This window comes from Patagioenas fasciata, chromosome 2, assembly GCF_037038585.1.
Source record: "Patagioenas fasciata isolate bPatFas1 chromosome 2, bPatFas1.hap1, whole genome shotgun sequence".
Classification (NCBI taxonomy): domain Eukaryota; kingdom Metazoa; phylum Chordata; class Aves; order Columbiformes; family Columbidae; genus Patagioenas; species Patagioenas fasciata.
Genome location: NC_092521.1, coordinates 101,852,559 through 101,866,160, shown reverse-complemented (window position 1 = coordinate 101,866,160; position 13,602 = coordinate 101,852,559). Strand labels below are relative to the sequence as shown.

The 13,602-nt window shown below is 37.1% G+C and overlaps 1 protein-coding gene across 2 annotated transcripts in view; it reads left to right on the top strand.

The window, feature by feature from the left end:
- The window catches only part of CTDP1 (CTD phosphatase subunit 1), a 112,658-nt gene that overhangs the window by 45,358 nt on the left and 53,698 nt on the right, over positions 1–13,602 (top strand). For both annotated transcript variants that reach the window (XM_065832162.2, XM_071804644.1), the window contains exon 11: positions 4,430–4,592. In XM_065832162.2, the coding sequence (XP_065688234.1) occupies positions 4,430–4,592 (163 nt within the window). The remainder of the gene's footprint in view (positions 1–4,429; positions 4,593–13,602) is intronic.

The window sequence follows — 13,602 nt, the reverse complement described above, 5'->3', positions numbered from 1 at the left end:
ATGTTTTTGACTATCAATGCTCAGTGTTGAAATGCTTTAATCTAAAAAAGTAAATCCAATTACTGTGAGTGCGGCAACTTCACCCCATAACTAAGCAGCTGTAAGAAAAGAGATTAGCGTGAGATATATGCTGGGAAATAGTATTTTCATCATTTCCTGTTGATTTCATTCTAGTGGTAAAATTAGTGACCTGTAAAGACTGATCTCTTAATTGGGGCATGTCTGTATTACTCAGAGCAGTTCTGCCATCTTCAGTTAGGATGGTGAGGAGTGTCTTGGTGAAGTCTAAGGAAAACAATGCAGTGGTCAAATACCACCTAAAGTACTTTTAAATGATAGGAGTACAGTGCAGGCAGAGCACAAAGGCTGTAAAGTAACAAAAAGCTGAATACGAACAGCTTTATGTCTTGACTGAGCAAGAGCTGAGGCAGAAGTACTGTGTCATCGCCCTGCTTTTCACCTTAATGCACACACTAATGATAGCTTTTTAAAAAGCTTCACATTGAGTTTAGAAGTTGATGTGATACTTGACTTTCGAGAAAAAATGACCTTAGTGCAGCAGTTTCTTGGTAGAAGGCAATGTGTTTTGTCCTGACCAACTTCATGTGCTCATATGTTCACCTTCTACAGACTGATGGGAGTATTTGTAACTAAGCCATTGAATTTAACCAGAGTTAGATCAAGCTCTTAACACAACTGCTCCTGTTGTGGGTGGATGTTGTCAAAGCCTCCAATAATCTTCAGTATTTTATAGAAGCTTCATCTGACTCTGAATTTCGGGCAGTGGGCAACAAAATTGCACAGCTGTGATAGGAACCCCTTAGAGATGTTAGCCGCGTATAGCATGGCAATGGTGCTCAGTCTCTTACTGTGTTTGGGAGATAACTGGAAGCCCTTTTTAGTAAGCAACCTTGCTAGAGGTTATCTGAGTACCATTTCATAAGAACTGTTTCGGTTTTCACTTTTTTTTTTAATTCCGGGTTCAAGATTTTCAGTTTCTTTCTGGGATTCAACATGAAACGTAATTTAAAATAGGCTATGATTAGTTTAATTATCTATGCACAACTTGGAGTGAAGCTGTCACCAGTAAATTACAGATAGTTGAGTGAATATTGTCAGTGTTTTGTGTGACAAGCATAGATCTTACCATTGTGCTGGAGCCTGGAAGACCTGAACACCTGCTTTTTGTCATGGCTGTTGGAGCCTGAGGGGAAGGGTGGCAAAGAGCTTGTGGCGCGAAGGGAAGGGAATGCAGTACTGCTTGGTGGCTGTTGACAGCTGACACAAGCTCTTCTCTGGCTTACAACAGGAAGGATTCCTCTTAAAAAATAACCTGCATGTCAGAGCTTTGACACTCCGTATGTATCTTAACAATTTGCATTTTCATATGGAAACAGTATTTTGCAAATATGACAGTAAACTCTAAAGTCCTATACAGGTCGTGAGGTGTGTAATGCAGCGTTGTCCAAGAAAACATGCAAATGCTAATGGCATCTTGGATGAGAACAAAGAAAAATAATATTATAAGTTAAATTCTAGTGAATGCTAATAATATACTAACAGATGAGGCAAGGCCTAGAATGTGGATATAATTCACATGTGAGAAGTTGAAAGTGGCACTCTGGTTTTAAATAATGCTGAGATGCACCAAATGTTTGGTTTGAAAAGATGTGTCAAGCAGATGCTGGTGGCTGAAGCAGTTCTTTAAGATTTGTATAAATTAATTTCTTTTATAGAATTGTGTCTTAAATGCTTATTGTTACAATTTTTCCTATCTAATGTTATCAGTCTTATTCTGATAGCAAGTATACAAAGTACCAAATTGAAATCATAAATGGAATTTAAATATTTTTAAGGTTTCATGATGATAACACTATTTTAGCTTTTTACCTGGTGCTGTATCAATGAAAGTATTAATATGCTCGTTACTTCCACAAATGTTCAACCTACCCTGCATGTGGTGCGTTCTAGTGCACATCCACGTCCTTGTGCATGTAAGACTGGGAAGCGCAAACCAACCTGTGCAGGGCTGAGTATGGTGTTATTTTTGAAAAAGTACTCATCAATCTCATCTGTTTAGAAAGAAATACAAATTCCTGCATTTGTATGTCTTTAAATTTAATTAACATAACAAGCAGTTGAAAATGTAAAGCCTGAAATATGTCTTTGGTAAAATAAAAGTGTTTCTTACAAACCTTCAAGAAGTCTTTGTTTTATATTGCTTTTTGGAATGCTTTGGTAAGAAGTCCTAGTGTTTTTAATCTAGAAGCAGTTGGAAAATACTGGGGAAAAAAGATCTGACAGAAGCCATCAGAAGCTATTAATACAGTTATTTTACAGTTAATATTTGCATATTATGTGGTCAAGAATGGCCTCACATTTTATTCTGCAAAAGGAGGATTTCTCATTGTCAGCAATATGATAGTGTCTTGTTAAAAAAAATGTAATAGATTTATTTCTAGTCTAAGAAAATCTGCTTGGCTACCTGCTGCATGTAACTTGTATATTATTCTTGGCAGGGTCAAGCTTGTAATTTTTTTTTAATGCAGTTGTGTGAAGATGCTTGTTTTGCCATTCTCTGCTTTACTAAGGATGTAGATAGCATCACCACCTTTCTCTTGGCTAGAGTGCCTACTAAAAAGTCATGGAAATCATATTTTTAAAATATATTTTTGGAAAATACAGTGGACTGCTGTGTAATTTTTTTCCTCTTTTACTTATGAAAATTATCTGAAAGCAGTTTAATAGCAAAAGAGAACTGTGTGGTCTTGCAAAATAGAAAATATTTAGTAGAGGGAGGAAAAAAATCTGTACAGAACTGACAGACCGTGAGGGGTCATTCCTGCTGTGGCGATGAGTAGCGCTGAGCTGGCAGGGGCTCTTCTGCAGCAGAGAGTGCAGTCCTGGTTAGCGCAGCAATTGCTGGGCTCTCTCACCCCACGACCCGCAACTCAAAAAGTGAATTCCCATCTCCTGCACCAGTCCGTGGAGTCTGAGAGAAGAGAAATGTGTATTTAGGAAATACGAGCCCTCATTTTGAGTTCGGTTTACAGCTCCATGTGGCTTTCAGATTTCATACATTCTGAAGTTGAAGTATTGCTGTAGGGAAAAAAAAAAAAAAACAACAACAACCACCCTTGATATTTAGATGACCTTATTTAGAAGCTGTCAAGTTGATGAGAGGATTTACATAATGCAGTAAGTAATGACTTTTTGGGGGTGGGGCTGCTTATCTAAAGCTGTTTCTTGAAAATCCAGGCTTGACAAGAAGCGGCCATTCTACACTGTAACAGTTGTCAGTAGAGACTGACCACATTGCACACTTTCTCAGTTGCCACCACCCTCAAAAACAGTTTGGTGGTGTCTGACCTGTTAGTTACAACTTGAAACAGCTTGTGATTTCAAATACACTCACTTTTATTACTTGTGGTAATCATTCCTCAAGTACACAATCTTATGGTTAACATAAATAATATGTGACCTATGAGCTTCATGACCTGAGATCTATGAATAGGATTCTGGGTGGTGCTGAGCTGCTGTAATGTGTTCCAGGAGGTTAGTGTGACAGCCCAATATTTGTAGTTAAACTATATTCTGTAGCATGTTTTCATTTCTACAAGTCTTTAGTAGTTAAGTAATATTCACAGGAAAAAAAGTTACTCCAGAAAGGCAGAAGTCTCATGTTGTTGTTCTAGATGTAGTATTTTTATTACTGTAAAGCAATTTCCAATAAGTTTTGATTATTTTATCCGATTTTATGAAGACTTTGACAGTCCTTTTTGTATCTGCATGTTCTGGTTAAACACAGAAACTAATGAGGTAGTAAAAGAAAAGCTAAGAGAAAATGCTACCATACTCAAATACACTAGCCAAAAAGAAATGTCTGTTTTGTATCTCATCAAGGCTTAGCATCTGGGAAATGTCTGAAGGCAAAGGCTGCAGAAATGAGCTTTCTACTTGCAAGCCTCTTGTCTGTAAAGTTGTAAAAGAGAAAGGTACACTCTGAGACTCAAGAATAAAAGCATAACATATACCAGGAAAAATATATTAGAACGTAAGAGTTGTTTCCTGAATGATAAATATGTCCAGTGACAGACAAACTCCAATTGAGCATAAACCTTGAATTATTAAGGGCAACACATCTGCAGTTATTGGAACTTTTGGCCTCAGGAGAGGTTTGGTGGTTACTTACAAGAAAAATGGGGAGCCAGGAGAGTGAGTACCTTGTAAATGGTAGAGTAGGAACTTAAGCCATCAGATTGAAGGTAGAAGCAGTCATTGGGAGACTTGATCTTATGTTAATGAACACAGAATCCTATTAAGCAAAGTTGTAGATATTCAGCAGTCATAGATTGTTTATAGGACTTTATTTCTAGACCAGCTGTAAATCCAGTAATTTTTCTCATGTGGGACCCCTGAAATTTTTCAGAGTTGTTCAACCACATCAGCAGCAGATGTTTGAAGACAACCTACCAGCAAGCGAAAATGAAGAGCAGCCTGGTCCATCTAAGCGGAAACGCCAGCCAAGTATGTCTGAGACAATGCCCCTGTATACGCTATGTAAAGAGGATTTAGAGAGTATGGATAAAGAGGTGAGCTTAACTAATTCTGACAGGTTTCTAACATAATGAATGTTAGCTATGCATAACAGTTTAACTTCTGTTAAATTATGCATGTATGTGAACTGACCTCATATGCCACTATGGTAACTTCAAATAAAAGCCGCAGCGGATTAAGAAGTACAGTTCAGCCTAAAGTGCATTTATGTTCTGCAAAACAAACTTGAATTAAAGAATGGCAGAACTCCTGTGTGTAAGCAGGCCTTTAGGGTAGAGCTTAATTTAAATAGAGCTTGGTCATAAGAAACATCAAATTTGCTGTTTGTTTAACTTTGTGAGGTGTCACTTAAAGCTTTTTGGTTTTTTTAAAGTAACTCTTCAAATAATCTGGACAAAATCAGTGGTGGGATGGGAAAAGGAGAGGTCTGTGGGTTTTAAAAAAGGCCGTAGAGAAGATGAGAGAGCCGAGAGGGACCATGGGGCCTCATTATCTGTAGATGTGTAATAATTGCAGTGCTCTTAAATCGTAGCTGTCATGGTTCTGTAGGTGAAGGGAGCTTTCTCTTACAGAGTTAACTACATTATTTGGAATTCATTATGAACCATAATATGAAATGATACATAGAGGAAAAACTACCTGTCATTGCACACCGTTTTTTTTTTTTTCATGAGTTCATTAAACTGTGTGTGACATCACTATAAAACCTAGTGACCCTGGAACTTGAATTCATCTTTGAGCACCTGGGGGCAAGAGCGTATAATTTGCCAGCTTCTGGCCGTAAGTTGATTACGAGATTTTAGCCATAATAGACCTTGAAAGTTATCTTCAGAAAATATAAATGTGAGAAGGAAATTGCATATTTTACCAAGGACAGAAAGAGTTTATGTATACAGCATAGCATAAATTTGAGATGTGCTGTTGCCAGAGAGGTTCTGGAGGAACTTTGAGCTAGTATTCAATGGAAAGGTCCAATAACTTTCAACTGCTGTGATGATCTAATCTGAATTTCAGTAACCCTTGGAGTTGATGACTTTCTTATTTTTTATTTTCTTTTTGTTCCAAAGTATTTTACCCATTTAATCTCAGAATTTCACAAGAAATATTATGTTTTCTTGTCATGATGCCAGTCCCTGGATCCATCTGTCTTTTCCTTCTGTGTTGTCATTAGTACTTGTAAAGCAAATTGTTATTATGCATTGTTTTTATAATTTTGTGGGTTTTATAATTTTTCTAATGATGTGGCTTTTGGAAAACATTAATGAATTACTGTTGCAATGTGTGCACCAAGGCAAAAGAAAGTGTACATGTGTTCTGGAATTGTTGCATTAACTATTTATTGTTTTGTTTTTAAAGATACGGGCTGTGTTAAAAACATGTATTTTCTAGCACTGTTTATTTTGTGATTGATTGGTCCCTATGCTGCTACATTTAAACAGAAGAAATGAAAGTATTTCTGCCTATTCTACAAATATAAACATCTTAAATTGCGATGATTTGTTATTAAATTATACTTAAGCTGCCTATTATGTGTGGAAACTAGACTACATGAACTTCAGAACAAATGAAACCCAAATTCCAATGGAATTTTTTTTTTCATAGTTGGCTTTGCTTTGGTTCCAAGAGCATGATTTGCACTTATAGTTGCTGCCAAAAGGTTATAGTTGCTTCCACTAGTCTCTGTTCCTACCCATGTCTCTGTTAAATTTACATTCCTCTGATCCTCAGGCAGCTGAACTAGTAGAAACTCTTCACTTGTTTTGGTGGAGAAGGGAGGTGGGAGTTTCTGGTATTTTACCTCCCAAACATGTTTTGATCAAGGAGCAAACATAAGCACTGACATGGAGAAGGGGGCACAGGGAACATATTTGGGAGGTTGAACTGGACATGGGAGTGCCAGCAGGTCATCTCCTGAGAGCTCACTGTAGAGACAGGCAGAGGAGACTAACCTTTGTGGGCTAACCTTGGACTGCTAGCATCATCTTGGTAAAGATAATGTATTAATGTACAAGAAATGTAAGTAATGAAACTGGATTTTACAGGGTTGCATGGGAGTACACTTATGAAACAGGAGGAGGATATGTGGTAACATAGTCCATAAAATATAAAAGTTTAGTGGAGCATACACAGGAGATTCTGCTGTCAGGAACATTATCAAATAAAGTGAAAATAAGCTTGATAAGCATTGCCTGTTAGTGCTCATTCCACTCCAGTGATGCTGTGACTAGTTTAACTTCCATAAAAAGGATGTTTGCCCACATCTCATTTTTTATTAAAACATGTTAAATGGTAAGAACCTTTCTGTAATCATGTCACTAAGAGGTGTGAAATTTCTGCTTTCTGCCACAAAAGTGCTTTTGCTTCATTTGTATCTGTTTTAGTGGCTATGCCAGCCAGAAATTCTACAGCTGATTGCAGAGTACCTTGGTGGAGCGAGGGAGTCTGTTTCAGTCACAAGGGTGATTGATGTCTTGCTCCACAACTGCAAGTGCTGGTGCTGACACTCCTGGGTTAGGAGTATGTGGTCCAAGAAGAGTGAAAGCAAGTTACGGTGTGACTTTGCTGCAGTGTATTAAGCTAGCCCACATCTCAACTGCTGTGTTACTGCCCTGAGCCACTGTTGGTAGTCACAGGACCATACAGCAAGCCAGTTCAGGGAGCTGTTTTAATCAGAAAAGGTCACTGTCCAGGTTAATCTTCATAATTACCCGCTTCCTGAAGTAACTCGCAGTTGCATCTACATGAGTGTTAGTGCCAGGAGCAGGTGAAGAGTAGAAAGAGAATGAGCAGTGAAGACAGAATTGCAGACTTCTAGCTTTTAAACTGCATCCTTGATATTTATGCTGAGTTCCCTGGCAAATTCAGATAAGGATTTTTACTAGATCAAAAGAAGTCTTTTAGCTTTAGGCACTGGGGTTTTTTCCAGTGATATTAAATAGGAAATACAAGCATTTGTATATGCTGTTTCTGTGGACATAACAAGCAATAAGTAACTCCTTTGCGCTTAACATTGAAAGGAAATCTTAGTTTTCTTTTCAGAAAATCTCTGAAAAGGCCACACAGCTCCAGGCAATACGGAATTTGTGTGTAGCTTATACATGGGAGAGTTTTCTTAGAAGAATCAAGATGGAAGCCAATAAAGAAAACTTTATTATTATTTATTCCCAAATTGAATCCTGTTCCATATTTAACCAATTTAAACATATGCTTGTCACTTTTCCTGGTAAAAAAGCAGTATCTGTTCCAGTATTGCATGGGCGAGAACTGCCACGGATAGGCATCTCTACTAAAATTTGATTGTACATGGATTTTTATCTTCTTTCATTTTAGTTGTAGTTGTGTTATGGATACCAAATAAGTCAAAGGAAATGAAAATCATCCGAGCTATTGGGTTGCAGTTTAAGGTTACTTAGCCTTTTGTATTTTTTTCAGAGCCAAAGATCCAGGAGACCAGATCCAATGGCAGCTTCTTTTCCCTCTGACATGAGGGACTATTTGAACTTTAGGAAAGTGCAAGAACAAGAGTATTCAGTGTAGTAGGATTGCTGTTCAAAGGGAAATTGCCAAATCGGAGTAAATGCATAAGGAATGGATCCCTACTTGGAAAATCTACAGCCTGTTAATGCTACTGCCTAACAGTTGAGAGAACATTTTCCCACCCCCTTTCTTTTCTGTGCTAGCTAGACACAGTTGCTTTGCAACTGGTTGCTGTTGTTTGTCTCTGCTATGGAATGATGAAAGAAAGCAGAATTAGATGCTGACAGTTAAATTAACTTGTTCATAGTAATTTTTAAAGGCCTGGGTACATTTTTATTTCTGAATAACTGGTTACTTGATATGTAACCTGGAAATGATTACTCCATAGATAAGCTGTTTTTATCGGATTGTGTCTAGTATGTGGTAAACTTGATGCTGTGTTGCTGGTTTCACCAAAGTGCAAGGATTGAAAAACATCTTTAAAGATGAGGTTCCCAAACAATTGAATGCAGTCAATAATAACTAACTAGAAATATATCTTGTCCATAATACCTGTTCCAGGATGACTTTGATTTTCTCAAAACATGGAAGGTATCTACCTTTCCTTTCATTGACTGTGTTGGGAAGTAGCTGTTGCAGAAGTCTGTCCTGGGCTGTCTGCAGGTCATCTTATCCCCCATTACAGCAGGGGTCCAGTTGCCCATCTGCTTACTGTAGGGTAGGTACGGGACCCTTCATTGTGTGCTTTTGATGTGATTGCATGGAGTCCTTTCCCTGGGCTAGGTAGATGTTGCTGACTATGGTGTTGTGCAGATCTGTTGTAGTTTACTGACAGAAAACAGAAAGTGGAATTCAGACTTCAAATTGCTCTGCTTCCAGAAATAAGATTTGTTAGCTAAAGCAAGTTGCGCAAAGGAAGGTTATGGCATACAAATCATGTGAAAACATATGTGTCTTTTCATTCGTAATTGATTATCTCAGTACAGGGTGATATGCAGTTCTCATTTCCAGAGGTTACTCATGGTTCATCTTGTGAGGATATTTCTTCAGAATTCATGGAGAGCCACTTCTGTGAACTTACAGCATATTGATTCCTTTCTGCACTGATAATAATTATGTATGTGTTTAAAGAAGGCCAGCAAAAATGATCTATGATAAATATTTAAGGAATTCTGTTAGCTATTGTTAATTCCTTTTTATTATGGATTGTTTTCTTTGGAATTTGTATTGCTAAATGACACCTGGAGAGAACATTATGCAAGTTGATCTGATATTAACACTGTCATGTCCTATGTGCTATAAATAAGCTGTGTTTCTTTTACATTGCTTCCTGATGGACCTTGACTTTAATTTTCTGTAAAATTTATTCTTTCCACGTGGGTGTGCATTGCAGACCTAAAAGGTGGGGTTTTTTATTTTTTGGTTTTTTTTTTTTAGGCCTGTGCATTGTGATAACTTCTTTTAAAAATGTTTAATTGAACCAGCTTTATATAATCTGGAAGATTTTTCCATTTCATAATCAGTATCTCTTTCATAATTAGGTTGTGTATGATAAATCACTTGTCCATGAGATAAGTAAGCCAGGTCAACTTTTTGTTCCTCTCTTCCTTTTGGCTACAAGTTATTCTCTTGTCTGTTCCTTTAAGAGCTGTGGCTGGCAGTACAGTTCCTTTATTTTATTTTTCACGTGCTTTCTAATTCACCAGTCCACGTAAATTGTAGAAATGCATAGAAAGATTCCAAGATGCTCCCTTATAAATTACCAGTGACAAAGGAAAAATGAATGACCCTCTTTTTTCTATTTTGTTTTCTTCCTCGTGTGAATTATGATTCTGTACTGAGCTCAGGATCCTGTTCTCTCTTGCTCATGTGTAGGCTGCTGCCACATCCACAGTAGACTGGAAGCAGCGGTAGAAGACAGACAGCTATATGTACTTGTATCTGTCACTGTCAGCTCTTGCAGGACCAGTCTTAGTCAGATATCCAAGTATGGGCTGGATATGGGCTTCACTGATGGGAAGTTCAAAAAGGAACTTCCAGTAAGGCACTAAGATTTTGGTAAGATTGAAGTAAGTTCAGTAAGGCAGAAAGACTCGTATTTTGCAGTGCCTTCTCATCCAAGATGGCCTAGGATTACTAATGACCTGCAATAGCTGTGCACATATAGTCTATTAGTTGTATGAACCTTATGCTTTTGCGTTTATTACTGTAGTTTTGTCATGATGTTTGAGAGTAACATTTGTATCTTACCAAGTGTCATCATCTCTATATATTTTCCTGGTTTAAATTCCTCTCTCTTTGGGACTTGGGAAAGGGGAAGAGAAGGAGTGAATCTGATACCAGTCAGACCTCCAGCTTTCTCATATCTCACTTCAGTTAGTGGAGCTGCAATTATTCCTACCATCTGGCTGGATATGTACTTAGCAGCTGCAAAGTGACCACATCACAAAAGTATGTTCTGTGCATCAGTGCATTTAAGTATACAGATTTTTCTTCAGTGAGAATTGCCTAATGAACTACTTTCGCATCAAAATGGTTCCATTGATTTGGTTCATATTCTGCTTAATCTTTTCCTTTAAACTAAGTTGGAATTTATGTGCTATATATAAAGACTGAAACAACATTTTATTCTTACGTAAGGACACTGTCACTCTGCATTTTGCTTTAATTTAAGCACATTTATTCCTTAACTTCTGTTTTGTATTTTAAGTTAGTGGCTATACCAAGCAGTGAGTTAAGAGGTAGAGTTTTTCTCCTTCAGTTTAGTGAAGACTATTATCTCAATAAGTGGTTAGTCTCTTGGTTAGTTTAAAAATAATAATTTAATGCAGAGATTGTGGTATCTAGTGCAAAATAATAGCTGTGTGGGACTCACTTGGACACTGCATTGCACATTAACAGTTCTTTGAATTTCCACAACTATGTTTCTCATACAAAACTTCCTGTGTGACACCTAAATATGTAGCACGTTGCAAATTGTACAGATGCTAAATTTAGTTAGCAGTCTGTACTTAAAAATTGTAGCCTTTTTTTAAAGAATGAGCCTGTGTGTACACTTGCTGTTATTAGTGATCATCATCCAGGCACCTTGGCCCTTGGAAGTTATGAGTTCTGCTTTACAGTTATCAGACTACTTCTGCTTGAACTTTAAAAAAATTTCCTGAGGTAACTATTGGTGAAAGTATACATATGGGGAAGTATCAAAGGTAAATGCACTATTCTTCATCAAAAACATACAAGACAGAGGCCATATGAAGACAATTTGCCAAAACAGCTTGTGGCTTAAGCAGACTTAAAGATGCCCAGACTGGCTGGCTGAGGTCTGTGATGGGCTTCTGTGCTTCCCAGTGCTGGTTACTCACCAACAACCTCCCTTCACCTTCCTTCACACACCAGTTCTCATGTTCCCTTCAGCCTCTGGCCGGCTTCTCCCACACAGAAGAGTGGGTAGCATGGAAGCTGGAGACACTCCAGTCCTCCAGCCTTGTGAGTTTTTCACTTTGTGTGGAGCTCTTATTACCCAGTGGCTTACTCCATCAAGACAAATGTGTTGCCTGCCACCTTCTACTCTGAGATTAGGGTTCTGCTGGAAAATGGTGAGACTGTGGTGCTAGGAATCAGGGTGCTGGTTTATCTTCATGGAGTGTTTGTTGTGGTGTGGTGCCTGGCTGATGCACCAAGAAGTGTTACTTTGTTTTATAATGAATGTAGCCTGAAGCTGTTGTAAAACAAGGAAAGTATTTTTACTGCTTTCCCCCATTTAAGATTTTTACCTTCACCCATCTCTATTATGGTTAAATAACATAGAAGTAATTCGGTGTTAAATGTTATCATGTTAAAGTGATTATTTCACCTGTATCACACCTATTTAGTAGAGAAAACTGAGTAAAATTATCCAGTACTGTTTTTAATAGTTTAGCAGTGAGAATCAGCAGTGTAGAATTAAGAGATCAGTACAGTGGGATGAAGAGAGGAAAGAAGAGCACTTAAAGGAAGCTGGATATCAGTCACTTTTTTCTGCCTTTGTTTTGCTTTGGAGAATTCATTTTCCACTGAAAAACTGAAACAATTTTTAAAAGTAGCAATGCATTTCTATTTATTTTTAATTACAGAAGACATAAACATATTTAAAAAAAAAAGTTGATTGGTCATGTTTAAGTTGAAACTGTTATTCAGATAACTGTAAGAACACTAAAATAAATGTAGTGTAGATAAGGCTAGTGAAACTGGAATATCAACATGTGAATCATGTATTTTCCTTTCTTTTAGTCTGATATTTATCTGCACATCATCAATTTCTGCACTAATTGCATAGAGCTGGTTATCTTCTAGGTTTTTTTTAACAGGGCATCATGGTACAACTCTAGCACCTTTTTTAAGTGTTTCTAAAGAGCTTTTTTTATGTAATAACACATTTTACAAGGATTACTGATTACTAAAATAGGAGAAGGATTTGGTGTTATCACAAGTAGGCAATTGATTTTTGGATGGCTTCGGTTTTCATACACAGGTTGCTTAGAAAACATTAAGCACAGTTTCTGGTGTACTTAGACATCTTATTTTCATTTTAGAGGTATTTTATGAATTTATCTGCTGTGAGGAAATATGGGAAACACACTGGAACCTTTCAGCATTCATATAGCACACTGTATATTTGCATTTTCTAATAAAAATGGAAACTACCTATCATATGTAAGGATTACTTTGATGGCACTCATGACAAACTGTTAATAAAAAGGTGATGATATTATATGGAGTCTTGTGCAAAATGAAAATAATCAGTCATATTCTTGGCTGTTCAGGCTATTGTTATGAGAAAATACAAGAAAATGTATGATTGAGACTAATTCACTTTTACTTTACCTAGGTATTTTAACAGGTAATTTAATCATGAGATAAGTACAAATGGTTGTGCTACAGTATATATTATTAATGGACTGTACCAAAGGGACATTGACTAAAGAAGCAACCATGCTTGCTTCAGAGCTGACCTCTTTTTGAGGAATTTGATAACATTTATAGTCATAAGATTGACAGCCCGAGTTTTGTCTGTGTTTCCCTGTTTTATTCTATTGACTGGTTGTCAAAGATTGATTTGATTTACTTATCAACAAAGATGTTTCTGCCATCTTACATGTTCTTCATACTTTTCTGTTGCAATCAACAGTTGATTCAGATCCTCTGCCATTTTTCCAAAAGTGTTTCATTGCAAGTAATCACAGCTTTTTTAGAGTTACTGAGAAAAGTAGCTTCTTTTTTACATGTTGCTGTCATTCTGCGATGCGCAGAGTAAAAATTAGTATGCAAATAAGATTAAATCTGAACTCTATATGTTTGTTTCTGCAGGTATGAATAGCTTATTTGGCTTTAAAGTATGCCTGGGTATATAGCAAATGCATGATTCTAATGTTATTATGTATGAAATGGAAAGTAGGTCTATAAAGCTTCCACCTCTAGAATGTATGTATAAGGTGTTAAAGTCAAGGTTGGTTGTTCTCTGGGGAAGAAGGCATCTCCATACATTGTTTGGTGTTGCTATGAATGCTGATAGTACATTATATATCTGCA